General features: G+C 42.8%; 1 protein-coding gene and 4 non-coding genes across 5 annotated transcripts; all 5 read left to right on the top strand.

Moving 5' to 3' along the window:
- Nucleotides 1–1696: 1696 nt before the first annotated feature.
- NOP58 (NOP58 ribonucleoprotein) lies at nucleotides 1697–27260 on the top strand. The gene is made up of 15 exons (XM_030018218.2): nucleotides 1697–1860; nucleotides 5384–5460; nucleotides 7208–7260; nucleotides 9142–9266; nucleotides 10334–10470; nucleotides 11647–11711; nucleotides 13018–13152; nucleotides 14033–14178; nucleotides 15130–15256; nucleotides 15922–16085; nucleotides 16805–16939; nucleotides 18219–18280; nucleotides 20897–21030; nucleotides 26045–26166; nucleotides 26920–27260. Exons 1-15 carry the CDS (start codon nucleotides 1816–1818, stop codon nucleotides 26974–26976), a joined length of 1584 nt encoding a protein of 527 aa, XP_029874078.1. The 5' UTR covers nucleotides 1697–1815; the 3' UTR covers nucleotides 26977–27260.
- On the top strand, nucleotides 7533–7621 carry LOC115343435. The gene has a single exon (XR_003924131.1). It is a non-coding gene; the product is annotated as a small nucleolar RNA SNORD70 (small nucleolar RNA).
- LOC115343428 lies at nucleotides 12304–12391 on the top strand. Its single transcript, XR_003924124.1, has one exon. It is a non-coding gene; the product is annotated as a small nucleolar RNA SNORD70 (small nucleolar RNA).
- On the top strand, nucleotides 14280–14363 carry LOC115343431. Its single transcript, XR_003924127.1, has one exon. It is a non-coding gene; the product is annotated as a small nucleolar RNA SNORD11B (small nucleolar RNA).
- Nucleotides 15432–15517, top strand: LOC115343430. Its single transcript, XR_003924126.1, has one exon. It is a non-coding gene; the product is annotated as a small nucleolar RNA SNORD11 (small nucleolar RNA).
- Nucleotides 27261–27893: the final 633 nt, after the last annotated feature.

The following is a 27893-nucleotide window of genomic DNA, read 5'->3' on the forward strand; positions in this document are numbered from 1 at the left end:
TTCTTATAAAACTGGACTTTAACCTATGAACAATCTGTAATCTCATAATGCCAACATATTTGCTTGAGAGTAGTTAGTGCTGGCAAACAGGATGAATAAGGTGTTCTAAGTCAGACAAGTAAGTAACGTTTACTCTTAAATTTACTCTTTACAATAGTAGTACTCCCCCTGAGCCAGCAGTACCAGAACCGGTACTTTAAAACTAGGGGGAACCTGGAAATTCTCTTTCTAGTTGAACATAATTTCTTTGGCAATATTGCCAGTTGCAGGACTTCAGAAAAAGGGTTACATTAGCTAAAGCACTGAAGTCTGTCCTTGTCCTTTAAAAAAAAAATTCTTAAGAATTATGTGAATCCCCAGATTTCTCTGACTATTGGCTTTCCAGCATATTCCTTATATCAGAAGCGGGAGAGGAAATGAAGGCGTGCTGACTCATACGGATGGTTGCATAAAACACAGCAACGAATGTCTGATATTAATCAAGCCCAAGCGTTGCTTGGAGCCTCTCTTCCTCCGGGCAGGAAAAACTCTGCCTCTCTTTTCAGTGCAGGTAACCCTCAATGTGAAATAAGTGGGAATTTAGAAGGGGAAGAACTGTCGCTTTTTGCCTGTACTCCACTAGCACGCAGTTTTGCAATTACTCGGTAGGGCCTGGACCCAGGCGCAGAAGTAGGTCAGACGCAGCAGCGTGCACAACGACGCTCTTGGCCGAGACAGAAACCAGCAGGTGGCACAAATGGACAGATTTAGAGGCCTCCAGCCTCTGCTTTCCCCCAAACCGAAATGCCCCTATGCCCATGCAGCAGCGTGGGGGAATAGGCAGCCTTTAAAATTTATTTTTCAAATGCACGTGATTTGGCGCTTCTCGGTCGGAGAAGCAAACCTTTCAGATGGCCACAAGGGCACCTGGTCGCAGCAAATCCTTTACCAAAAAGAACTGTATCTGTATGACGATCTGCAGACGAGGCCTTGGGAACGAGCCCGAGGAGCGAGAGCGGAGCGGGCAGACGGGATCCGCCGCGGTGCGTGGAGAGGGCCCGGAGCGCCGGCTGAACCCTGGCACCGCAGGCAGGCTGGATGCAGCGCCCCAACACAGCTCGGGGTCACCAAGGGGGGTCACCACCTCAAACCTGCTTCAGGATTCACTCGGGAAACAAAAAATACCGACGCGGGCACCCATGCCCTCGAGCACAGACCCGTTTCGAGTCGCAGCGGCCGTCCCCGCCGCCAACTGCTGCAGGGCCCGTGAGGCGCCGGGCAGGGGCCCGCTGCTCCCCAGGACGCCCGAGTGGCCGAACGGCTGCCGCCGGTGCGGTACCCAGCGGCCAGGCTGGCACGTAAGGCGGGTGGGCTACCACAGAGCCGTGCGTCCCCCCCACCGGGGCAGCCGCCTGAACGCTTACGGAGAGTTGTTTGTGGGGTTTTTTTTGTTGTTTGGTTTTTTTTTTCCCTACGTCCAGAGGCTCGAACCTTCACGAACCCGAGGCAGCGCGGCACGGCACGGCCCCGGGGCGGGCCTCGAGCGGACGGCGGCGGGGCCGACCGCAAAGGGGCGGGGCCTGCCGCAAAGGGGCGGGGGGCGGCGGTAACAGGCTCCGCCCCCGCCCAGCCGCGCGCGCGGCCACGTGGTCCCGCCGCCCGCCACGTGGCTCGCGAGAGCGCGCGGGGAAGGCGGCCCCGCCGCTTCCCCCGCCGCTGCGCTCACTTCCGCTGCCGCTCCTTCCCCTTCCGGCGCGCGCGTGTGCTTGACCGGGGGTCCCGTCCGCTGGTGCACGTGGCCGCGCCCCCCGCCCCATCTCGGGCTCCGCCGCCGCCATGTTGGTGCTGTTTGAGACCGCCGCTGGCTACGCCATCTTCAAGGTGAGGTGTGGAGGGCCGGCCGGGTGCGGTGCCTCTCGCCCGGCCGCGGCCCGTCCCCGCCCGCCCGGGTGTGTCTCGGCGCGGGGGGGGCGGCTGCTGGCCTGCGGGGAAGCAGAAGTGAGGGGGAAAAACACGGACGGGGGGGCGAGTGCCCCCCGGGCCGGGCGGCTCCTCAGGGAGTTACTCCGCGCGGCGGCCCTCTGCGGTGCCTCCGGGGGGGGTGTAGGAGCAGGGAGGCCGTGTTGCGAGGGAGGCCTCGGGCCAGAGGCGCGGGGAGGGGGCTGCAGCGGGAGTCTGAAGGCGCTCGGCGGGGAGGAAGGGGGGCTTCCTCGGTGGTCCTCCCAAGCGTCACCCATGGCGCTCGTTTGCTCCCACCCGTAGGGGTAGATTTGGTCGGAAGGCGTGCGCCCGTGGCCGTGCCCCTTTCGGAGTCTCTGGAGGCACCCGGGTTTGGGCACGTTGACCTCTTTCTCTTCCTAGCCGCCTTCTCGTGGCTGACGTTCCGGGAAAAGCTTGTGGGCGCAGGAAGGGGCGCGTGGGAGACGGGCAGCGTGTTCCCAAACGGGTGTGCAGGGTGCCTTGGCTTGAGCGCGTTTCCAAAAGCAGGCCTCGTCGGCTGGGTGAGCGCACGGGCAGGGTGAGGGTGCCCGCAGGTATAGCGTGTGGTCTGCCTTACCTCGCTCAGCTGAGAACGCGGGCTGGGAGGAGCGGACTGCTTCACAGGGCTCTGCCAGCCTCCTCATGAGGTGGCTCAAAAGCTGCACTTTCATGGTGGTTTGAACAGGTCTAAACTAGAGCTGCTACTGTGCCATGGTCCCCTCTGGCCTGTTCTTTTGCTTGAGCGTTGATGCCTGTACAGTTCCACCAGCTTGTTCGTAGAGTTTGATCGTAACACTTGTATTTTTCCCCTCCAGCTTAGTCTTTTTTTCTGGGTTAGCTTGTGTGAACACAAGTGCAGGTGCAAAGAGAGCAAGGTGCTGGTTTCTTGTGCACTAGCCTGCTGCAGAACTACACTCTTGGTGCTCTACAGAGCCTGTGTTTACTTCACTTGCCTGGAAACCTTTCCTCCTCACTGGGGTGCAGCTGTGCAGTTTGGGCCAGGAATATTTCAAGATGTAAGCAGGCAAGGAGGATTTCAAGATGTAAGCCTCAGGGAGAAGACAGAAATACTTTTAAAAGCAGATGGTTTCTGTTCTTTGCCCCCCTCCCACACCCCAACACTTATACCTGGGGAACTAACACATACAGCAGCCTCCCTGAAGGTTTCGCTCCCTCAATGTTCACACTGGCTAGTGTCCTGCATCTTCCAAGTTACTAAAAGTTTACCTTTTGAGTAGGCTCAAACCTCTTGTGCAGTGAGCCAAGGCTTTCAATGGAGCCAGGAGGGGCTGAAAATAACCCATATTTTAATTTCTAAAAGCAGGTAGGCATAAAGCAAAGGTAGGAGGAGGGGCATAAAGAGAAATGAGGAAGTCTCTCTGCAGAAGTGCTGCAGGGCTCCACTCCCGGTGTCACCAGCTGGGGCGTGGGGGTCTGGCTGTGATGTGTGTGCAAAGCGGCTAGAGGGCACCAGGCGTCAAGGAGCAGTGATCAAAGGGAGGCTGCTAAACGCCTACTCTGTGGGAAAGACGGTGGACTGCAAATGGTGTCTGGGCTGGATTGGGAGAGAGGTGAAAGCTGTCTGCTGGGACTGAGCAGAAGTAGTATTTTATTAAAATACGTTTTGAGTCAAGCTTTGGTTTTCCATGCTGATTCTTTTTGCAGCTGCCAAGGACAGATATGGCAAGCCCCAGCCACAGTGTACATTTGCAGGGCAAGGCTCTCAAATCACATAGCTTTGCTTTCCTAGACGCAGTAGCTGTTCAGCTGCAAACCTGTGTCACTGTTACACTTGTATGTTTGTTCTGTATCAAAATGCTCTCTGCAGAGTTTAGCTTTTTTCTTTTTAAAGCAATCTCTTTACTTGAGGGTTGGACAGAATTTGTGCTTCTGAATTTTGGGAGGCAGTCACAGTCACCCACTTCCCTTTTCAGCAGTGCCCACAGATGTCACAGAATCATAGAATGATTTGGGCTGGAAGGGGCCTTAAAGATCATCTAGTTCCAACCCCCCTGCCGTGGACAGGGGCACCTTCCACTAGACCAGGTTTCCAGCATAACTGTGCTTTGCCTTTATGCTTTGGGGATCAAGAACTGTTGTCCTCTGCAAGCTGTGTAGCTCTCGGGTATTCCCTTGTAGGTGCTGCTTCCATTAGAGGAGCAAACAGTCTAAATAGTAAGGGCAAATGGGGCATAGCCATGTTGCAGATCTTGGAAGACTTTTTCCAATGAGTCTTACTATCTTGCAGGATACAAAATATCTATAGGCATGTAATTTCTTTATACTAAAAATCTTGATTTAGCAGCTTCTGTGTCTTTATTTCTCTCTACGCACCCATGTCTGTTTATAGAGGCTGAAAATTCTGTAGGCCTCGGGGTCGGAAAGATGAATTGGAGGAAAGAATCAGCAAGCTGAGGAAAGGAAGAGTTACCCTGAGGTTTTTCTGTGCCTCAGAGTTCTGTGGGGAATGAGTTACTATGTTTATTTGGTCAGCTACTAATTGAGTTTGAAAAAGACAACCTCCTTGGACCGGGGTTTAAAAAACTGGAAGGGAGCAAAATCTCATAATGCAAGAACGATTTCTGCACTGCACCGAGTCAAATTGCAATTGCGTTGCATTTGCGTTGTGGGGACAAAACCACAAGATTTTTGAGTGAGGTGTAAAGAACATAATGTTTTAAAGATCTTGACTGTACTGTTCCCCTGAGCACTTTTCTAGGAATTTGCAGTACACTCTGCATTTTGTGAAACGTGTAGGCTCTAGGGATGTAATTGTTAATCTTGTGCTGTTTAAAAACTGAGGGGGATCCCCTTTGTACAGAGATTGGATTAAGCCATTGCAGCTTCTTAGGTAATTCTTGGCTCGGTTGATTACCAAGCTGTGGTGAAAAGTCTTCTTTACAGAGATGTTCTCTTTCTTCCTTGGGCTAGCTCAGATTGATGAAGATAACTTGTGGGATCACTCCTTCCTGTTAGGCATCCAGACATGTTTGTATTTTCCCAAAGTAGTGGCAGGTTTGGTTTTGGGTCACTGGGGTTGTGAATGAGTCCCGTAGAGGAGGTGGAGCAAGCGCAGTTTTGATAAACAAGGAGAGGGTTTTGCTTTAATGTGCAGGTTCAGAAGGACCCTGCTATTATTGAGCAACTTCTGTAATTCAGTTGAAAGTAAAAACACTAATATTATGTGTGTATTAGTAGGATAAAGCTGCTGAGAGAGAATGATGACACTGGAGATCACCAAAATTGAGTTTCTTGACTCAGTCAGTATTAACTTCCAGTGGTTGGGTACACTGTAAATCTGCTTCAGGTCTTCTCTGGTGAATGCAGTTGAATGTTCGAAAGTGCTTTAAATATAGTTGTGTGATTTTTTTTTTTTTTTTTTTTTTTTTTGTGTGGTGTTTGGTTTTTTTTTTTCCTTCTACAGGTTCTGAATGAGAAAAAGCTCCAAGAAGTTGACAGTTTATGGAAAGAATTTGAAACTCCCGAAAAAGCAAACAAAATGTAAGCAGCTTTATGTGGGGATAGCAGCCTGGCTTTTGGAAGGACATGACTGCCTGTAGTTAGGCACATCTGAGGTTCAGAAGGAAGTACTGTTTTTTATTTTTCAGTATTGTAAAACCTAAAAGCTGTAAGCAATGATAATGTGAAGTTAGATATCCAGATAAACTTAAACTGGAATATCAATGTGAAAGAAATTACTTTTTTCCTTGCAGTGTAATTAAGCTGCAGAAGTCATTACTATGTGTCACCGAAGCAAAAAATTGAACAATATTTTAAGGAGATCTGGATGCTTTGACAAGAACATCCAAGCTTGTAATGCTGGAACCAGCTGAAATGATGGGGTTTTGTGTTCACAGGAAGTTATTAAAAAAAAAAAAAGAGTTTAATCCAGCTGAAAGTAATAGCATCTGAATCACTGTCAATTGAGAATTAGTGTTGTTGTCCATGCCATCAGTGAGTGTTAGCACCACTGCGTAGCTGCACAGGGATTGCAGTGTCCACTGACCAAGCTGGCCTTTCTAGCAAATTGCCCTAAAGCTGGGGACAACAGTGAATTCCTTCCAAGTCTGTCTAGGGTGTTTTTATTGGAAGATTTCTAACCAGCTTTGGTTATAATGGATACCTCTGAACAAGCTATGCCTTGTGATTTGGATTTATCCTGCTCTGTAACAGTATTTAGAGGAGAGGCCAGAATATCCCACATCTGCCTGTTTGTAGTGTTGTTAATGTTGTCTTGGAAACATAATTTTGGCCCCTTGCTAGACAGGATGTGGCTCTTAATGGATCTCTACTCTGATCAAAGTAATTCCTCTCTCTCCTGCCTTTCTGAAAAGGCATCAGTATAAGCCTGGAGCTTCTGTTGGGCTCTGTGAATGCTTAACTCAAGCATTCAGCTTTATCTGTGACCTTGCTTCCTTTGCAGATACTTGACTCACAAAGAGCAGTGGTTAATCACAACTGGATTAGTCAAATGCCTGTCCCTGACAAGGAATTTACTAGATTGAGATGGCTTCTTAACTGTAACTCTGGATATCAACACCACAGACTTTGTGAGGGGGAGAGGGAAGCGGGGCCTAAGTATCTGACACAGTGTGGTTAAACACTGTCCCTGTGATTTTTTGGCTCTGGTCAGCAGTTAGGGCACAGAAGAATTTTCTGTTGTTTGTTTTAAGCTCAGCTCAGAACTTGTATTCTAACATCTAATTACAAGGAAGGACTTGAAGTTTCATGGGCAATGAATCAGTTCAGTTTTGAAGTCTCTGAAGATGCATTTGATTGAAAAGCATGTTAAATCTGAGCTGTGCAGGGTGTGCATTCCACAGAGGTAGAAGGCTCCCTTTTGAAGATGCGTGGAAAGATGCTATTGTCAGTCAATCAGGAGTGACACCTGGTTAATCAGGGTGCAGTGTTGAAATTTAAATGGATGATATCTGTCTTTAATCATGAACTACAAAACAAAAAGGGGGCTTAGGTTTTCTGATTATGTTGGTCCTAGAAATACTAAATCAAAATTTCTTCTTTTTTTTTTTTAATGAAGTTTGTGGGACCCAGCTGAAAAGTCACATCAGGCTTAATCAGCAGGTTTAGTGCTCTTCCCTCTTTTTGAGGGTCTGGATATTGATCTCTGCTGTCTTGCAGTCTTAAGGAGAAGAGGGGAGCTATAATAGCAGAGGCAGAAAAAAAGTAAAATGGTTCTAGCATCTGGCTTATGTACATTCGTTCATACAGTTGTATTTTTCTTCTGTAGAGTAAAGCTGAAACACTTTGAAAAATTTCAGGACACAACAGAAGCACTTGCTGGTAAGTGAGTTAACACCAGTCTTGCCAAAAAAACCCAAACAACCCTGTCAAGAACTACTTCACTCATTACTTACCTCTGTCCCTGCTCTGTTTCTTTGCTTAGTTTTTAAATTACAAATTTTTCAAAGTCAACTGTTTTTGTTGTTTTATGAGGTAATCCATCCAGTCTACAGTGTTGTAGAGATGTAATGAAGTGTAGTTTTTTCCTACCATGATTATTTTCCAAGCAGCTCACTAGTGAGCACTGTGTAGAAGGTTTTGACTGGTATACGTAGCCTGTTGTCAATGATGGATTCTTGTTGAAGCTGAATATAACTGATTTGAGTCAACATTTCGTCACTACCACTGAGACAACAGACAGATATCAGAGTACATATATTATCACAACTGCCCTTGTTTTATGCACGCATATTATGTCTGTGCTTTTGCAGCCTACATTTTTTATGCCTGTATTCTACTTAAAAGAAATTCAGGAGTTCAAACAAAACGGAAAGCCTTATATTCAGTAATTTTTACTAATTCAACACTTAAATGTTTGATGCCGTGGACTAGTTTGAACAGAAATTATAGAAGTTCTAGCTAATCATTCAGAAATGGTGTGACTATTACTGCTGAATGTGCTGTATGACATCAGCAGGTGCATGTTCCAGGTCACATTTACGACTAAAGAATGGATCTTCATATTCTGATGTGGTAGGGTTAGCTTATAAAGGAAGCTAAGGAAAGAAGAATGGAGGCACTGCCATCATACATGAGATGCAAGTGAAACAACTGAGACTCAAGCTGCTGTATATTCCTGTTCCTGGCATATTTTTTGGATTATGTTGCTTTTGCATAGGTTTGGATTCAGATCATGTATAGTTAGGCTGATTTAAAAAAAAAAAAAAAACCCAAACAAAAACCACCACCTTACAGAAGAGAACAAGAACCACCCCCCTGCCAAAAACTTCTACTACTTTGCTTCAGGTTTACTAATCTGTGAAATGGAAGAGATTATTCAGACTACCTAGGTCACATTTATTTGGAAGGGAAGACTATGTATGTAGTTGTTCTAAGTGGATTAGGAGCTATTGGCCAGCTTGAAAGGTGGAAACATCTCTGTTGTGGAAGGGTTGAGAGGACTTAGATTTTACCCTTACGTTTCATTAATGTTCTGCAAATCAACCACTGGCTTCTGCTCTTATTTGCTGTGATGAAGATGTTGCATCAATCACAGAAGTTCTGTGGAGCACAGAGCTGACCTGCAAAGAGAGTTGTATAAGTGCTTGCTTGAAATATATTGTGTGGGACTGTAAACCTTTTACAGAGCTATTAATACTTGAGAATGAAGAATGTCCTTTTAAAATTTGTTAGTCTACAAGCTATATTAAAAGGGTCTGTGTCTGACTGCCCAGTCAGTGTGTTTGGCATCATTCTTTGTTGGACTTTAGATAGTACATTATCATCAGAGTATGCAGATAAGCCATTACTCAATTTAGGATATCATGGTTGCTGACTAGGAGACCTGGAAAATGTTTGGTTAATTAAATGATACACAAAATGTTCCCATATAACCTTGCCTTCAGAAATGTTAAACATACATCCAAAGCATATGGCATACTGTTTGTAGAGATCCTTAAACAAAATTGACAGAAATAGAACTGAAACCACATGGAGAAACGAGAGGCAACTGGGAGAAGGGTTTTTGATTTAGGCCTCCGAAGGAGCAAGTATATAATTTTCTTCTATTTCAATTTTAGCTACTGCATGGCGAAGTAGTATTGCAGCTCAGACTAGAGCTACTGTGGGCAGTTAAAATAAAAATAACAAGTTAGGAGTACTATTTTTACAGGTTTTAGGAGGGGAAAGAAACTGTATCTCTGGTGTTTTTGTTTTATACAGCATCCACAGCTCTTGTAGAAGGCAAGCTCAGCAAGAACTTGAAGAAAATTCTCAAGAAGATAGTGGCAAAAGATGCCCATGAACAGTTGGCTGTAGCAGATGCCAAACTTGGAGGTGTCATAAAGGTGATAACTGATTTTGCCGTTCTTCCTTTTGTCTCATGCTGCTGAAATCTTATAGTCAGGTTCCAGAGATTTTGCAATTATTAGCGATGGATTATGCTGCCAATGCTGTGTTTGCAGTGTGGAAGATACCTAATCCTTATGATCAAATGTGTACCGCATGTATACTGGCAAGATGTTGTCTTGAGTACACAAGTGAATGGTACGGTAAAAGTGCACTAAGGTGTTCAGGTTTGCTTTATTTGTCTCTTAAATATTGGTTAAAAATATTTAGAATGATTAAAAAAATTAATTTCCCTAATGATCCCATCCAGAAAAAGGGGCAGGAGGGACAGCAAACAGATAAAAACAGCCAGGCACACATGCTTATTCATCACTAACAGATGCAGCAATAGGGGGGGTGATGACTTACTGTCTTTGAGGAAGGCAGAACAAGGTGGCTCCCCAAGTCTACAAGCAGTTGTGCACATCCTTCAGTCCTTGCCTAGCAGAGGAAAGTAGTAGTACAGCAGAGGTGGACTGCTTTCTCCAGTGTCTCCTAGGTGTCAGATATCATCACAACCACGAGGTTCCCATCTCATGTCTGATTACTCCCTGTTCCCGTGGTTTTTATTCTGACCACCTCCTCGGCCTGTCTTAGGAGACTGGTTTAGGCTGCAAAATGAGGAGGATTTAGTGTTAAAGTGAATAATACCAAGGACTCTGAACTAATTATTCAGGTTTGTTCTCTGAAAAAGACCCAAAGCCCCCAGCCCTCTACCTCTGAATTTTCTCTCTGTGGCCAAACCATTTCTAGTGAATGGCAGAATCTTGAATCTTTGGTTCCAGTGTCTATGTAGCAGATAGAGTATTAATTATAAATCTCCTCTTCAAACTGGAATTGTTACTGTGTGGGGAACTGGGGGTGTTGCTACCTGGAGCATCAAAGGTGACTGAAACTTGTGTGATCGCAAGATTGCAGTAGGAAAACCAGGTGTAATGACATAAGAAGGACTTCCCTACTGGAAGAAGGGCTTTACAGGAATGTCATTGTTGTGCTTGACTTTGGACTATTGATTTCCATCCTGCAGGACAAACTGAATTTGAGTTGTATACACAGCCCAATGGTTACAGAGCTGATGAGAGGAATTCGCTCACAGATTGAAGGGCTTATTACAGGCCTCCCTTCTCGAGAGATGGCAGCTATGTGTCTGGGTCTTGCGCACAGGTGAGTTCCTGGGACAGCTCTGTTTCATCCCGTGTCTGCCCCACTCCTGTGTGCTTGGCTATGCTGTGTTGCTTGATGTGTCTCAGAGTATGTGACATGGTCTCATACTCTCTAAGTCAAGACACATTTGTATCTGAAATCTTGTTTTATAAAGGAAGGATGTTCCAGTTTGCATCCACCCTTTAGAGAGGCTTAATCTTCACCCGAAGTTGATAGCTTTCTGTTGCATGTTACGTACTTTAGGATTTGGTTTGAAATGTCTCTCTAGCAGTCAAATGAGTCATTTAAAACTCCATTGCCACTGAGAGACAAGGTGAAGACCATGATTTGGTGATTTATGCTAGAATAAATACCCATATAATACATAATGTAAATGTTAAAGGCAGAGGTGACTTCCCACCTTGCTATCACTGCCTTTTAGGTTTAGTGAAGCAGTAGTTAAATACAAAGTTGTTGGGGTCAAGCATTCATTCATGAGTAACTTTTAATCCATATTGTGACATGAGCTTGTCCTGTCCATGAGCCACTGGAAAGTTAGAGAACTGCTTTGCTGTAGCTATTTTCTTAAAAATAGATGTGTGTTTGCTTCGAAAATGGGTATTAATATTGAAAAAGGACTTTATCAGTGTGGACTTGCATCTTCATAAAGTGTCTTTTTACTGTAGCATACTGAGAAATTTTAAACATACATTAAAGCCAGATGGTAATGAGCTTTCTCAGACAGTGAGAATTTGTTCCAGGAGGTTTCTTCTGTTGCTTCACATTAGCGTTGCTGATATTTGCTGCTGGGTAGGTACAGTTTTGTGGATTGCCTCCAGCCACTGCAGAACTGGAAGGGCTGTTGACAAATACTTTTTGTGGGGAACCATGCAGAAAGAAACCAACAGCCAGTTTCCTGCCACAGCACTCATGTTCAGTCTGCTGCATGTGGTACAGATAGCCTTAACTTTCCCTTTCACCCTGGTCACGGGGTATGTGCATGTACACATGTCAGAGCTGTTACGAAACTCCTGTCATTGTGGCTTCGGGCCACAGCTGAGAGCAGTCGGTGGCATAAAACTGAGCTGGTATGAATGAATGTATGGACAACTATATTCATGTAAAACAGGAACAGATGGGACATACTCTGCAGCAGGATGTCAGGATGCTGGTGAAACTGTATTTCTGTCTCCTCAGCCTTTCCCGATACAAGTTGAAATTCAGCCCGGACAAAGTAGATACCATGATTATCCAGGCAATTTGTAAGTATATTTAGAGCTTAAATTATTACTGGATTTGGCTTAGGATAGCTGACTTTTTTACATTGGTTACAGAAAAGTATTGCTGTCAATTTCCTCCTAGCATGTTTCAGTAAATTGGGCATTGATATTCAGCCTGGCATAAGGTGTGTTTTCTTAATAGGGTTTTCCACAAGCAGGAACATTTTTAGGGCGATATAGTAAAGTGGCATCCACTTTTTCTTCGCATAGAGATCAGCTGAAATATAGGCAGTGTTAGTTCAGTCCCCTGAGGACTTCGCTTCCCAACGTGCCTCCCTTCTAAGTAGTGTTGGGAGAATGAGCCCCACAGGACAGGATTTTCTGACCCTTCATTTTGGTGCTGTCTTGCATAGAGGGCAATGTAGAAATAGACTCTTATGTTAGGCGTGTAAAACCTACTGCAGTGTGTAATGCTGCATTCCATCTCCCCTTGCTTTCTTAATGGAAAATGGACTGAAATTGTAAACACAGCTAGGAAAGCCCATTCCTCATTTTTCCTTGAAGACATCCACATCATAATCGGCATGCTTGCTCTGAAGCAGTGGTGAGGAATCCTATTTGGAATATTAATTCCCAGACTGTTGTCAATGATGAAACATAGCCTAGCTGAAATTAATGATTTAATTCAGTTCCTTCGTCACTACCACTGAGACAACAGATGGGAATGTTGGTATTGTGTTAGTGGGAAATATTTTAGCCTCAGGGCTCTGTAGCAATGTATGCTGTGGGTGTTACTCTTATGTTGTAAATCCGGTTATTGGTCATATCTGGTAAATGGTGAGCCTGTTGGATTTGTGTTGGGTATATTTATATTATAAAGGCAGCTAAAGGACTTAATACAATCTTTTAAAGGAAGTAATTGAATACAAGATCAGTTTCTCACCATTAAAACATGTTTCCTTAATGTTTATTAGATGGCTGAGTTTTACATCAATCTTGTGTGTAGCACTTTGGCTGACTGAGAGGAAGAATAACTGGGTGCTGCTCCCCTTCCAGGGGGATGTGCTTTGCAGCTGTTAAAGGAGTCTGTCCAAGACAGTCCCAGTGACAAAACTTTCAGGCCACACTCATGGAAATTCTAATATTTCTGTAATATTGTGCCTGGGATTATGCAGTTCTCTGAAAAGCGAAGACTTCTAATGTACTGCAGCTTATGTTTCATTCCAGTCTTTATGGGATAAAATACTTCAGTTTACTTCCCTTTACGCTATTTATGTTTGTTGATTTGAGAGTTTTCCATTTTTTAGATTACCTTTTTAGAAAAAAAGTCCATTCTTCTTTCTCCTAGCACTTCTTGATGACTTGGACAAAGAACTGAATAACTACATCATGCGCTGTAGGGAATGGTATGGTTGGCACTTCCCTGAACTGGGCAAAATCATCACAGATAACCTAACGTATTGTAAATGTGTGCGGAAAGTTGGTGAGTAATAAGGAGGCATGAGCCTGCAGAATGTTGCATGTTAGTGTGCAGCGCAACAATGGCACTGATTTGTAGACCAGTGACTCGCTCATCCAGCTGGTCATGACCCTGTATACAATCCTGCCTTCAGCAGCAGTGTAAATAGGGCCAGTAGAAAAGTAGTGTATGCCTGCATCTATATGTTGATGCAGTTCACCATTTTGAAGCTTAAGAGAAAGCTAATACTATATCACCCATTGGTTCTTCATGGACCACCTGCATATCTTCTTAGAATCACAATTCGTCAGCAGACCAGTTTGGAAATTAGCTGCCAAAAACTGATGTAAAGAGAATTGGTACCTGTTTGCGGGTGTTCTTGGAGACAATAACTGCTATAAGAGCAGAAAGAATGACTGCTGTATTATTTTGGACACTTGCCTCACCTTTTAGGCATGTGCTTTGTATTGATGATTTTATTTTATTTTTAAATGAAGTTTGCCATTCCGAGAGAAACTTGTGGTTTTAAGGGAGCTTTTCTCCCGATTGTAGGAAGAATTACATAGGTTTGGTTAGTGGTAAATGACTGCTTGCTTCCTGGAATTCTTCCTTTGTAATCTTGTGATTGAAAAATTTGCAGCAAGCAGCTACTGAAAAGGTGAAGTATGCAGTGTTACAGAATAAGAGCTTTTTTTTCTAGTTTCAAATTTAATATTTCCAACCATTCTCAGCTAGTATAACCACGAAGTCAGAGCATTGACATATATTTTGGGAGTTTGGAATAGGATGATGGCAGACTTGACTCACTGTTGTTATTTTGTCCTTTTATCTTCATCTGTTTCTGTGCTTTTTTACTAGTTCTTCTCGCCCCCAGCACAAACATGCTTTCGTCTGTCCCCCACAGGAGACAGAACCAATTTTGCCTCCTCTGATGTTTCTGACATCCTACCAGAGGAGATTGAAGAGGATGTGAAGGCTGCCGCTGAGATTTCCATGGGGACAGAAGTATCAGAAGAAGATATAAACAACATAATCCATCTCTGTGATCAGGTATGTACACATGGATGAATAGCAATAGGAACTCCACTTTAGCCATATCAGAGCCTCTTCTACCAAGGAGAGGTTTTCCCAGGGTGTTACTAACACACTTGTGATGGCAGTGATGATTCCTATGTTGTTGCTTTCCTGATGTACAGATGTGAGGGTGCACAGTCACTACCTCATGGGAGCCATCTCAGACTGTTGATGTCTGCACAAAGTCTTCCAAAAGTGACAGTCTTACTTTGGGGTGCGATGTTGGCATCATTGTGCTTTTAAGTCTTTGAGATAATGGTACTGTATAGCCTCTTCTTGATCTGTCACTTTTGAAGCTAGTTGATAAACCTGGGGTTAAAAGTGGAGCACTGAGGCCCCAAAAGAATTAGGAGCCCTATCCTGCTTTCATCTGGATTGTATGTGAACTCCCTCTGACTTCAGTGGTGCCAGTTGGATCCCTTTGTGACTTTACCAGGGAGTGGCAGGGTTAGGAGTTCCTGTTCTTGGTCTAGACTGGGCTGCTTTATGTGCATTCTAATTGTGTGTATTTGTATGGAACAAGTAAAGAGCATTCATCCCATTTCAAGAGAATGGTGGCAAAGATTTATGTGAAAACTGAATGTTCCAGGGTTTTGTCCTAAAGAAAACGTCCTTACTAAGTATTTTTGTTCTGCTTCGCTGTCTTTGGCATATTGTCAGCTCCTTTATCAGGAGCTTTGCTGAGAAAATAAGTTGCATAAGGGAATAAGCAATACAGATCCAATATACTTTATGGATGGAGCTCTGCTCTGGGAATATGCCCTATATAAAGCTTTCTATAACTTGGGCTCTCAGCTGTCTGCATTTTGCATTTTATTAGTCTCCTTCATTGGAATTCTCAGCACTTGCTCATTTCAATATATTTGGCTCTTAATGTTTGTCAGTCAGCTAATACTGATTGCTGTAACCAAACTCTGTCTGTGCCAGGTGATTGAAATCTCTGAGTATCGGACACAGCTGTATGACTACCTGAAGAACAGAATGATGGCCATTGCTCCTAATCTCACCGTAATGGTGGGTGAACTGGTTGGAGCAAGGCTCATTGCTCATGCAGGTGGGTTACACTGTTACACTGATCAGTGTAAGTAAAGCTTAGATGACCTCATCAGAGGTTTTCTCTGAGGAGCTGGTCAGCTAAAAGCATTATGCAAGGGCCTGATGAACATCTTGTGGTAAAGTGGGGGAAGGTAGCTCTTGAGGAATTGGAGAATACCAGCATGAGCTTGGTAGTAGTCTGTGATGACAGAGTTCTCAGTTGGCCTGAATTCTTTTTGGAATATGAGGGCAACTTAAGTCACTACCTCTTCTGAGACACTTACTGAGCCTCCTGCTGATAGTCCAGTCACTATGGTAAAATGCTGACAAACTGGCATTAGGCTTTTATAGTCAGACTGGCTCAAGGTAGCAGCCTTATTTCAGTTACCTGTTCTGCAGTTCTGTGATGACATGTTCTTGCTGCCAGACTTTGTGAGGAGTAGGCATTACTCCAGTGTAATATGTTTTATTGAGTCAGCCTTCCTCCCTGTTGAAATCAAACCAAGACATTGAAGCATGAAAGACTGAAATGGCTTACCTGTCCTTCAGGAAATGAGCATGAAGCAGCTCTCATAGGAATAGATGGCTCTGAGCTTCCTACTTTTGCATAGTGTAGGAATCTAGCCTCCTGCTTCTCTAGCTGCTCCTTTTACAAATTACTGTTGCTGTGTCACCTCCTTGTAGGTTCCCTCTTGAATCTGGCAAAACATCCAGCTTCAACAGTTCAGTTACTGGGTGCTGAGAAGGCACTCTTCAGAGCACTGAAGACTAAACGGGACACACCTAAATTTGGTCTTATCTATCATGCTTCCCTAGTGGGACAAACCAATACCAAAAACAAAGGAAAGGTGAGTTGCAGAATTGTTTACCAGCTTGGCTTTTTCCAGAGCATGAATATCTGTCCATGAGATGGCTTGAGCTTCACACTGAGGCTCTTTCCATGGCTTGCTTTACTGTATTGCTTCATGGTTATGTGGAACATGCCACTGTCCCACAAGTCTTTGGATGTCATTCATTCCTGTTTGAAAAAGCGAATGGGATTGTCCATTCGACACATCTGAGTAATAACAGATGCATTCCTGCTGAGTTATGATGTAATGCTGACTTCCTCAAGGGGTATGTTACTACTTTCTTCTACATGATAGTAAATTAAGCTGTTACAGGCTTTAGTCTTGCTTGAAAATCAGACTCTTTTTGTTGTGCTAAAGCTAGTAACTTTTGTGGCTTGCTTTTAGAGAGCTTAGGCTTTTGTAGTTCAGGTTGATGAATATGTGTTTGAATTGTGGAGAAAGCTATCACCTCAAACTAACCTGATTTGAAGGCTGGGGTAGAGTGGGATATGTGTAATGAACTTGCTGTCTCAGATGTTTTCCCTCTATTTATCAAGAAAATAAGGCATTACATTAACAGTATTTCAATGGTGAAAGAATGATGTACTAAGTGTTTTTTGGACTAAACACTGCTAATAAATGGTTACTTTGTTCTTTTGTTTGTGGGTATGGTTTCCAGAGTGAATCATTGCCTTATGTTAAGTCTTAGCATTTAATATTCTTTTTGGGTTTTCCAGATTTCTCGAATGCTGGCAGCTAAGACTGCCTTGACTATTCGTTACGATGCCCTCGGAGAGAATACCAGTGCTGAAATGGGAGCTGAGAACAGACTAAAAGTAGAGACGAGACTGAGGCTTTTGGAAGAGAGAGGGGTAAGTCTAGCAGAGAGTTGCATGAAGCTGACTTTCTTGGTTATGGTATGATTTTTTGATGCACTGCTTTCTGAGTCTTTTCCGTTCACTCAGTTGTGTCTCCTAGTGTCACTCTTATTCTGTAGTTTCTCCCAACCTTGGCTGGAGCAGTAGGGTTTGTAACCTGGCTGCATCCATTTGTTTGTATGTCAGTTTTTCTCATTTACATGTCTGTCTTCATTTACATTACATTGAAAAAATCTTGATTCTGAACAAGATGAATAAGATCATACCTTTACATTCTACTACATCTCTGTCTTGATTGCAAAGATACGTTTATTACTTCATAGCTTCTCTCTCTTCATCTTAGAAGAAAGTGCATTTGCATTTTCTCCCCTCCTCATGTTTTCCACCATGGCTCCCTGAAATCTGAATGCTGGTGATGCTTAGTCTTAAGGAGCTTTCTCTGTAGCTAAAGCAAGATGTTATTCTGCAAATTGCTGCATTGCCCTCCCATCAATCACCTAATGCATATCCCACCTCTCTAGACCTGCTGTTCCATCTGCTGCCATCGGCGCAGCATGCTGGGAGAATGTAGGGTTCACTTTCCTCTTTTAGGTGGCGTGCCTACTGCATGTGACCTTGTAAATGATGACTAGGTTCAGCCTTCCAAGCTAGAAGTTCTGATACTAATGCTGTAGTACTGGCATTGCTAGAACAAAAAAGAAAAATCCAGAAAAACCTGCCTGCTACTCCTTGAACATTTCACGGGAGGTGATAATTCCAGTCGAAACAAAGGCAAGGAGGCATGTTAATACCAAAACACAAACTGATTACCTGACAAGTACAAATTTAATTCAAATTCAGTTTGGGGCCTGTATTGTGGTTTTAAGGGTGGCTTTATGCCAGACATAGGGTGATACCTGCCCTGACATGCAGTTATCCTTGCAAAAAAAGAAAGTGTGCACAAATTTGAGCTGGTCTTGGGAATTTAGAAGTATGATGTTTTATGTCATGTGGCTGTGGTATGTTTGATCTAGTACTAGATGCCCTTTAATTGAATTGGGCTCTTGAAGGGCAATATTAGGAAGGCACATACCTTTCTCACCCCAGTCACCTCCCTGTCACTGTTCTACTCACAGGTGTAAGACATACAGGTACACAAGAGCCTGGCCAATATATGGCCAATAATATATGCCTATCTTTCCATTTTTAATTACTTTCAAGAGCTGTAGAACTTGTGTTATGAATTGTTTTCATTATGAGTAATTTGTTTTTCACTTCTAAATTTTTCTTGTAGATAAGAAGAATCAGTGGCACTGGAAAAGCCTTGGCCAGGACAGACAAGTATCAAAACAAGAGGTGAATAGTTTTTCCTTTCAGCTTGGCTGAGTATAAATAACTCTCCATGTTTTTATTTCTGAGAAGCTTTTTGGTTGTGGGCTGAGTTGACTTAAGATCCAGAAAACATTTTCTGTGCTCTTAAACACTGATGACAAGTCCCATTGCTAATGGGAATTTCATTTTTCCCACATTTTACAGTTGTGGTAAAGCCAGTGAACTGGAGAAACAGTCCTGATTTTCTAATAGTAAGTTACTAATATAATCAGATAACAAGTATGTTTAGATGCTATCAGCATCAGCCCAAAAAGCTGAATAGTTTGGGGAGTTAATATGTAGCAGCTTTATTTAATGTAAGTCTGAATGAATTAAATTTGAGAAAATGAGAGTTTGAATGAATTTCTTTGACATGGAAGCTGTCCTAGAGACCTACTTAGTCGTCTTATTCTTAGAAAAGAAAAAAAAAAAGGCACCACTTGTTTTGAGCAAAGCTTCATCTCCTTGTTTAGGTCTTGTACGTAGTAATATGTATCTTAAGCAATAGGTAGGGTCTGTATGCTGGACACTGTTAGAGCAGTTTCTGGTGCCTGAAGTGATACTCTAAATGGCAACTGGGACAGCTGAACATCTAAGGATTTGAACAGGTTATTATTAGTCTGAGCTGTGACATCTGGGTTTTTCGCTTAATTCGGTTGCAGGCTTCTTGCTTGGCTTGGCCTGCTTATTTTGCTGAACCTTTGGTGTAGAGAGGGCAAGTGCTTAGCAAAACCAGGGCTGGGTGCTAGTTCTGTGAGGAAAAAATAGCACTGTTGCACCCATCTGCAGTCCCAAAACATCTTTCTCAAGCCTAGCTGTAACTTTCATTTCCATATGCTAGACATTTCAAAGTGTAGTGATGGCTGTGATTTCTGGAGCAGCTTTTGAAAAGTGTCAGTAAATGAAGCATCAGGGCGCTATAAGGAGGTAGTAGCTTAGAGAGGAGGGTGTTGAGGAGACAACATACGTGCTGGGTTTTGACCTCTTGAAATAAGGAGTCATGAATTCCTGCCAGGACATGTTTCTACTGTTAGACATGCTTTGCAAATGTGTCTAGGCTTGGGGGAGAGACTGAAGATAGTTCCTGGCTGTTTGGCTTTGGCTGCCTAAAAGGGAAACTTAACTCGGTTCCTGTTAAATTGTCCTTGTACAAAAATGGCAGTACTGCTGCTTTATGGAGATTGTTTGAAGGGCTAAACTAGTGTTTTAAGAAGATTGGCAAGAATCTCGTAATCTTGTATGGAACTATGGATCCTATATGAGTTAGCTACATCAAAGGAAAGTTTCAGAAGTTAATTGCGAGGTAGTTTTTAGAGTTGAGGTTCAAGTGAAGCATTTCAGTATGCTTTCCAAAAAAGATGTGAGAGAGTGCATTACCTATCTTTGGCATATTTATTTGATGATTTTTTTGTTGGTGGGGTTTTTTTGGTTGGTTAGTTGTTTTTTGGTTTTTTGGGGGTGGGTTTTTTTGTTTTTGTTTTTTTTTAATTAGCAGCAGTAATTTGACAATGACAAGGAAGCCAGTGAGCTCTTGCCTGGGTTTAACTGAAGCGGAGTCCACTGTTTGCAAAAGGCTGTGTAATCAATTTCTGTAAGGCCAATATGCAGTGCTAATACCCATAAGAATAATTTCTGATGCTTAGAGGGTGAATTGATGGTACTGTCTGCTAGCATTAATTACCACATGCTTCCCAGTCTAGTTACTAGCTTCAGTTGCTTTTTTAACCTGTGCAAGGTAGCTACTTCAGATTCCTACTGTAGAGAAGTTCAGATGCTCAGTATGTGGCTGGGGGGGAATAGTTTAGGCTTACTCTTTTAAAATTCCTTTCTCCTTCAGTAGGAATTCTGTTCTGAATGAGTAAGAAAAAAAAAAAATTGCTTCATTGCTATTGTATGATTCCATTCCCCCTGAAAAGGTCCAACTAAAGAGCACTGGGTTTCAGTGTGGCTGGTTCTCTGCAGCCTGTAGAGGAGTTTGGGACTGAACAAAGGAGCACGCAATATTTGAGAAGAGGCAGTTTCAGACACAGATTAGGTATTTGAATGTCCCATGAAGTTGGTGATCCAAGTGATACAGAGATGAGGCATATCATTACCCTGGCTTGTGAGTTGTGCCCTGTGAACATAATGGTGGAGAGGCAGTGCAGAAAAAGCAAAAGTAAAGCTACTTCTAATCCTGTATATATATTACCCTTAGGGTATGCTTATATGGACTTAAAAAAATTGTGGGGAGCGATGTGCTTGTGACCATACAGCTATACTAGAAGGGCTTTCAGCAGCAGAGATCAGTCTAATGGGTAATTTAAGCGCTCTGTAGAGCCTTGAACAGATAAAACCAAACTCTTACTTAACTGGTATCTTCTGTTCAGATCAGACATTTGTACTTCATGGGCTGTCTCCTGTAGTCATGATTACTGATGAACCATTCATGTATTGGAGAAATGGCCTTACTACCTGTAGATGCTTTGTTAGCTGAGCAAGATTGATTTGCAAATATTCTTGGGAGGTTGTGTTGGAAAGTTTTATGTTCAACTGCAGGATCTTACCTGGGGGCTAGCTGCTCTTTTTGTTACTTAAACTGACTTGTTTTCTTCATTACAGCGAAGTAAAAATATTTGACCCATCTGGTGACTCTACACTTCCTGCTGTTTCAAAGAAACGCAAAATTCAGGAGGTAGAAGACCAAGATACAGAGGTTGCTGTGAAAGCAAAGAAGCTCAAAGCAGAGATGAAAGGTTAGTTGCTGCATCTGTGTTGCTGGCATGTTGCTGTGTGCATCATGCAGTGGAGCTTAACATTTACAGCCAACCACAATACCTGGTTATTCTCCTTGGGTATGACAGTGTATTTTAAAAAAAGTAATAATCCTTTATGGACTGACACCAGACTACAGTCATTTACTTTAAATATCTGCTTTTAAACAGTTGTAAGCATATAAGAACATTTAAAAACAAAACTCTGCTCATATTCTTGCAGAATTTCTTGCTGAGCAGGTTCATATTTAGTGGGCCTCAGTATCTTGAAGACAAAAAAGCTCTTCCCTGTAAAACCAGAACTTGCCCGATTTTCATTAAAGAATACTGTTTTTTTCTGTATAGAAATGTTTTCTGGCATGTTTCAACATATAAAGATTGAATGTCAAAATTTGAGGTGAAATGACAGTTGGAAATTTCAGTCTGAATTTACATAATACATGAACAATTGTTACTTTCTGGAGAGCTAAAACTGAACTATGGCCACAGTTGTTCTTTCCTGCTCTTGTAAGTTACTGTGTGAAGAAAGTTTTTTTTGGACTGTGACTTAAATAATCTGGTTTTATATTATGGTTCATTTTAAGAAACATTCTTCTTTTCTCCAGTGTGCACTTCAGCATGTCTAAATGGCTGGCCTAATACTTGCTATGATAGTGGAGTACCCAGTGTGTAACTTGGGAGGGGGAAAAAAGGAAAAGGAAGATGACTTTAAGTCAGTTCTGTAAGAACTTGAGCCAGATCTGGGCTTGAGCTACTCCCAAGTTTTGTCAAGTACCCATGCCTGCAGCAGGTGAGGGTTGTCAGCCTCTCCTTTCTGCCCTTCTCTGTACTGCTGTGTTCTAGAGTATCAGAGTGTTGTTATGCTGGTTCTGTACACCTTCCCGCTCAGCTGATGCTGAGGCGTGATCTTTGCAGACGCCGGTTGGTTCATGGTGTCTGTATACATGGATGGAGCAACTTGTAGGAACCTAAACTTAGCTGAGAAAGTTACACGGGAGGGAGAATCCTTTGTGCTATAAAGTTGAGATCTGTGCCCCAGCTTGTTCTCTTGTACTTACCATAATGAGACAAGGACACATGAGTACTTTGGAGGCTTGAACTTTGCCCATTTGCTTTTTGGAGAATGTGGGTGTTCTCACAGCTACTGCTTTTGATAATCTTTTGAACTAACTTCCCTTACTATAGCCTCAAAATTGTTCCCTTGGGCTTCCCTTGCATTATCAAAGCAAGTGTTGACATCTCACAGGCGTGAGCTCCTCACAGGTGAAATACTACATTCATTTCTAGCCTGGACTCCTACAGTATGAGGAGGATGTTTCTGTTCATAGATATATTATTCAGTGGTTCATGCTTTTATACACAAATCTGCTTGTGTTTGCTTCATTTGCTTTGTTGAGCATTGATACCTCTGGATTTAGGGTTTGAATGGAGCTTAGCAGGTACCCTTGAGCTGCCAAGAATTATTTGAGCAGTAGACAGTGTTCAGAATACTTGTGGACTACTGAAATCCATGCTGTTTGCTTGTAAACTTCAGTTCTTCATATCAGCTGGGTCATTTTATTTGGATACTTGGGCATTAGAACTAACTGTGCCAGTTGCTTCAGGCTGTGGAAGAAGTGTTTTTAGAGAGCTATTTCTCATATCACCTGTATGCAGAACTGATCCCTTCAACCTGTTCTCTTGTACCCTTTAAAATAGTACTGCCCCTATGTTTGCAAATTCTTGTATTTGACCACCTGGTAAAGTACATGGATTTCCCTGACACAGGCTAGGCAGACCATGACCTTGCTCTTTTCCAGTATAGTTAGTATGACTCCAGTGTGCTAGAGGGGTGGTGGTGGTGGTTTGAGAAGTTTTGAGTAGTTCAGGGAGTTCCATAATACACAGAAGAGTGCAGAGGAGGTCCCAGCATTAAGGTTTATGTTGCATGTCCACTTGAATGTGCGTGAGCCTTTAATTTCTGCTGTTCTTGGCTCTATTCTTTTTGATGCAGTGCTCTATTAAGCTTTTCCCTGGTCAGAGATTACACATCCAGACATAGTGTTATGAAAGAAGTCTCTGCCCCCTCCTTCCCCATGCTGTTTGTACAGCTGTGTGGTAAATGGGGCTGGTGGAAAAGCAGTCCAGGAAAAAAAGGAATTCTTCAGCCATATCAATTTTGACTCAGTTTGTATTACAAGAGGAAGGTAAGGGACAAGAATAAGCTGGGAAGCTGCCACTGAAAAGTGATTTGTCAAACTATTGTTTTAATATTTGTTGTAAAGATGTTGACAATATTTTGAACTGTGCTAGCCTGAAATGTAAATGTTACTATATCCCTGTTTGGGGTGCATGTATGGCAGTACTTTGGATAGGAACTGGCAAGGGGGTTGGGGGTGAGGCATGACTTCAAACCACTTTCACCTTTTACACCTAAAAAGAAACCAAGTGGAAGGATGGTGCCTGAAACAAGTTACAATCCACTTGAGTTGTCTGTTAAAACCTGTTTTAGTGGTGGGGGAAGTGAAATAGGACAGATATTTTTGTGACTACAGTCTTTGAAGTTGAATGTGGCTAGACAGAATGCATACTACCAACAGGGCTAGCCAGTGCCCCCGTTGAAGTGTTCAGCTTGCTTGCATTTAAGTATCAGGATATAGCAGCAGCTAGTCACTTGGAAAGGTCTCTCTTGAAAAGAGAAATACCATCTTAATTTAATGGAGTGAACCCTGCAAGGCGCAAAGCCTTAAATCACAGCAACATCATGACGTGGTGTCTTTATTGATAGGCAATGTGACTTGATTCTGTAGATGCCCAGCATCATGTATAGGAGGGAGGGTACATCAGGCTGGCATGTAAAAGCTTACAGAAAACTGGTGGAAAATGGGTGAGTGGAACTACTGCTGGTGATCTCCAGGACTGCACAGGGCCATCAATCAAATTGCTCTTCCGGGTGCTGCTTTCTGTGCCTCCATGCCTGATAGTAAGAGCTGTTGGCTTTCTTGTCAGCTGCTGTGTATCACAAAGAAACCCCACTGGGCTTGAGTGACTTAGAAGTGTTGTACCTGGAGGGAAAAGACCAGCACCCCTGGAGCCTTTATCCTCATTCTGCCTAGGTACAAATACCTGAAGTCTTGTGATGAGCTTTGCTAGAAAGCATCAACTGAAATCTTCAGGAAGGTGTCTGCTGCTACTAGCTGTGAGAAGTGACAGTGCCTATGAGTGCACAGTGCATCATCTGCAGTTGTAAATTGTGACAGGTTCCACTGCCTGGTGTGTCAGACTTGATGACATGTAAGGTAATAACGAGAAGTTATTTTTCCACGGTTACCACCCAACATTTTGCTTGAAAATGCACAGCTTACCGATCCAGCTGAGTGAAAATGGGTTGTACAGCAAAATATGATGCGTATGCTCTTGTCGTACAGTATGGCTTTAATGTAGTTTATGCTTATTTTTCAGCTACTTTTTATTTCCCTGTGTCATAGCTAGGGAGGTGATTTTTACAGGTGTTTTGAATGCCTTATGCTTGCACGCTGTTTACTGTGAATGAGTGTATGGCAGAAACCACTTACAGTTATATTTACCAGTTCCTTTATCTGGAATCCTTTGCTGTTTTGCTTCTGGCATTTTTTAATGTCAGAAAACTGCATGTGTTAGCTGGCTGTATTTTCCTGTAGACATGTCTAGAATTTTTTACCCTGAAGCCAATTTTTTTGTCTGAAGCTTATGTTAGAGGCAAAGATTGAAGTGTATTTTTGACTCTCATAATTCTTCTGCTGCCTTGAGGAACTAAACTTGTGACAAAGTACAATCAAGATGTTAGGAGGTTGTGTGGTTCGGGTTTTTTATGATAGCATTGGTTTTGTTTCTGTTCTTTTTGTAAGTGGTAAGTGTGTATGCTTCAAAATGAAATTTATTTGGTTTTGGGCGGGGGGGAGTACAGTGAGAAAATTACTTCGAGTCATACCTCCAGTAGCAACTGTACACACCACAAACGCCACCGGTTTCAGTGTCTCAGTTTTGTAGCTACTGAAGGACAGTGGTTGCTACGTCATGAACTTACTCATGAGTATTATGTACTGAGAAACTTGGTATCCAGCACTGACTCAGCTGTGCAAATAAATTTAACTTGGGTATGCTCCAGTAACAGCTTGGCTACTGCATAGGCTGTCAGATTGGTAATGATTTCTGCTTGGTTTCTTTACCTAGAGATTCCTAAGAGTGTGGTATGTATTCTAGAAAATGAGTGGTAAATCATAGTGCCTTTACCACTGTGATTAGATAGGCCAGCAGTTGATGAATAGTTCTGAAAAATAAATGTAAGACAGCATTAGTAAATCTTTCCTTGGGTTAACATTCCTCTCTGCTTATATAAATAATTCAATTCCTGTCTTCCATGACAGGAAAGAGTTTCTGCTTTTGCATTAAATGCTTTATGTTAGCTCAGCATTAAGAGATCTTTGCATTTGCCAGTCTAAATGGTAAAGCAAGCTGGTCTGCTTCTTAGCAAATTTCCAACACCAAGATAGGGAAATGAGTTGCAAACAATCTACTGCTGGCTGAATGCATTTCTAGTGTGGGCTTTAGAGTCCTTCCACTGTTATTGTGATGCTGATGAAAAAAATTGCCCGACTGGACAGTCTGTTTTCAGAAAGAGTACTTGAAGGTAACTTGGCAGAAAAACGAAAACATGCAAGCTTGTTTTAAACTTTGTGAGCAGCATATAGGAGTGGTATTTGTACCAGGAGATGTGAATAGTGCTGTCTGAACATCGTCACTTGTGTCTTACGTAGTTGTGTATTTTGATTATAGCAGGGAGTAGTCATGCAGGTAAGGGCAAAGTGTAAAGAAAATAAATGTAGAGAGATGTAAAGAAGGGCAGTGTATTCAGTATTTTGCGTTCTTACTATCATCATTGCATCCTCTGACATCTCATAGAAAGCTTATCCTTTTGCTTTTTACACTCTTAATAACAGACAACCTGCCTTTCATTTTCCTTCCTTCTGTGGTACAGAAGAGACAACTGTAGAAGATGATGAACCTGTCAAAAAGAAGAAAAAGAAAAAGGATAAGGAAAAGCAAGTTGAAGAAGAGGAGGTACTGAATGAGGAACCCCCAACCAGCCCCACAGTTGAGGTAAGGCGGAATTGCACAGCTACCTGATCCTTTATGGGAATGGATTCTCTCTAAAACATATGGACTGAGGGAGAAAAAATACTCTTATCTGTATAACCCATGGTATGCAAGGACAGTTTTATTCTAGTAACTTTATTTCATGATATCCATCACTGTAATGTCCAAGAAGACTTGTGTTACAAAATAAGGTCTGGGAAATTTGTGACTGTAGTGCCTCCATGTATCAGGAATGTTTCCCCTCCTTTCCTCTGCCCACCCCCAGCTTTAGTCTTCTCTCTTTCCACATCTTTTCTAGTGGGGAGGGTGTCCCTTGGTGCCAATCCACAGGCATCTGTCCAGTGTTTAGGACTTGTAGGGAGCAGAGGCTGTACCTGCTGAATTGATGAAGCATCATTTGATGTCTTCTAGCAACAGTAGAGTGGATGGGACCAAACCAAACTGGTTGCTCAGTTTTGAAATCCTGTTTTTAACATGGGGTTTCATTTTCTCCCCTTTGTTTAGCACAGCTTCACTGCCTGACCACAGTGTTGAACTGCCAGCAGTGTGGCAGACAGCTTCCCTTGCCCACTGGCCCCACTGTGCTGTAAACATCGAATGCATTTAGCAATAGAGGAAGGGGATGTCGCTTGGGTTGTGCTATGCTGAGTGCGGCAGCTGCTGTAATGCTTTGAGTGTGAACTCCGTTGCCCAGCTACATGTGTTGCTTTGCTTCTCCATGATGCTTTGTTCATAGCAATGTTTGTTTGTTTGCAGAATGCAGAGAAAAAGAAGAAAAAAAAGAAGAAAACAAAAGATGAGGATGAAGACTGATAAGGAGCAGGAAGGAACATTGGCCCTTGGACAGTTGCTTCAGAGTAGCATTTCTTGACATAATTTCTTTAGCCTCTTGCTGAAAACTGTAACTTCCCTGTATTGCAAGAGGGCAAGGAGATGAATTTGATAGCTGTCTTCTGCCCCGGAGCAGGATACCCCAGTGTCTCTGCTACTTAGGTGGATTGCTGTTTTTTTTGCAGTTTGTTTTCTTGAAAAGATCACACTAGGTCCTCTTTTCATATGCAGTCTCCACTGATAAGGAATAAAAACATTTTTATGGAGATTTTATGCCTCTGTCTTTTAACTTGTTTGCTAGTTTTCAAACCGCTATCAGGTCTGTTTCTAAGATTTATTGCTTTAAATGAATGATCAAAAAAATTTCTGAATATGTAAATGTTCTGTTGCAGTTTATTCTCTAAAGAACTCAAAGGTGGTAATATTAAGTTCTCCGTAAAATTGATAGAAATATCTCTGCACAATATCAAAGATGCATTGAACAGCTGAAGTGCGTTATTGTGCCTCCTGAGAAAGCCTTTTTTAATCATCTTTCAAACATTTTGGTTTTGCTGCACTGACTGACAAGATTCAGATGTGTGTTTTGAACTAACATGAGTTAGCTTTCAAATTGCTTCTGTGGTGATTGTGGCAACTTTCTTCACTTGATTGGTGGGGGGTGGGGGAAGCCCAGGGCAAAATTACTTCTACAGCTATCTTATCTGATAATGAAGCTGAAAAGGCAAGTGTTTTTTATTAGTAGCAGGAATCAGCGATTTCCCAATTCTGCCATTCTCTGTAGGGGATACAGATACACTGAAGTAGCATCATATCATCAAGATACTAAAGCTCTTGAAGCTTTATGGTGGAAGAGGAAACAATTTTTGACTGTGCTTATCACTCAGTTTATTAATTAATAC

Source organism: Aquila chrysaetos, chromosome 6 (genome assembly GCF_900496995.4).
Source record: "Aquila chrysaetos chrysaetos chromosome 6, bAquChr1.4, whole genome shotgun sequence".
Taxonomy (NCBI): domain Eukaryota; kingdom Metazoa; phylum Chordata; class Aves; order Accipitriformes; family Accipitridae; genus Aquila; species Aquila chrysaetos.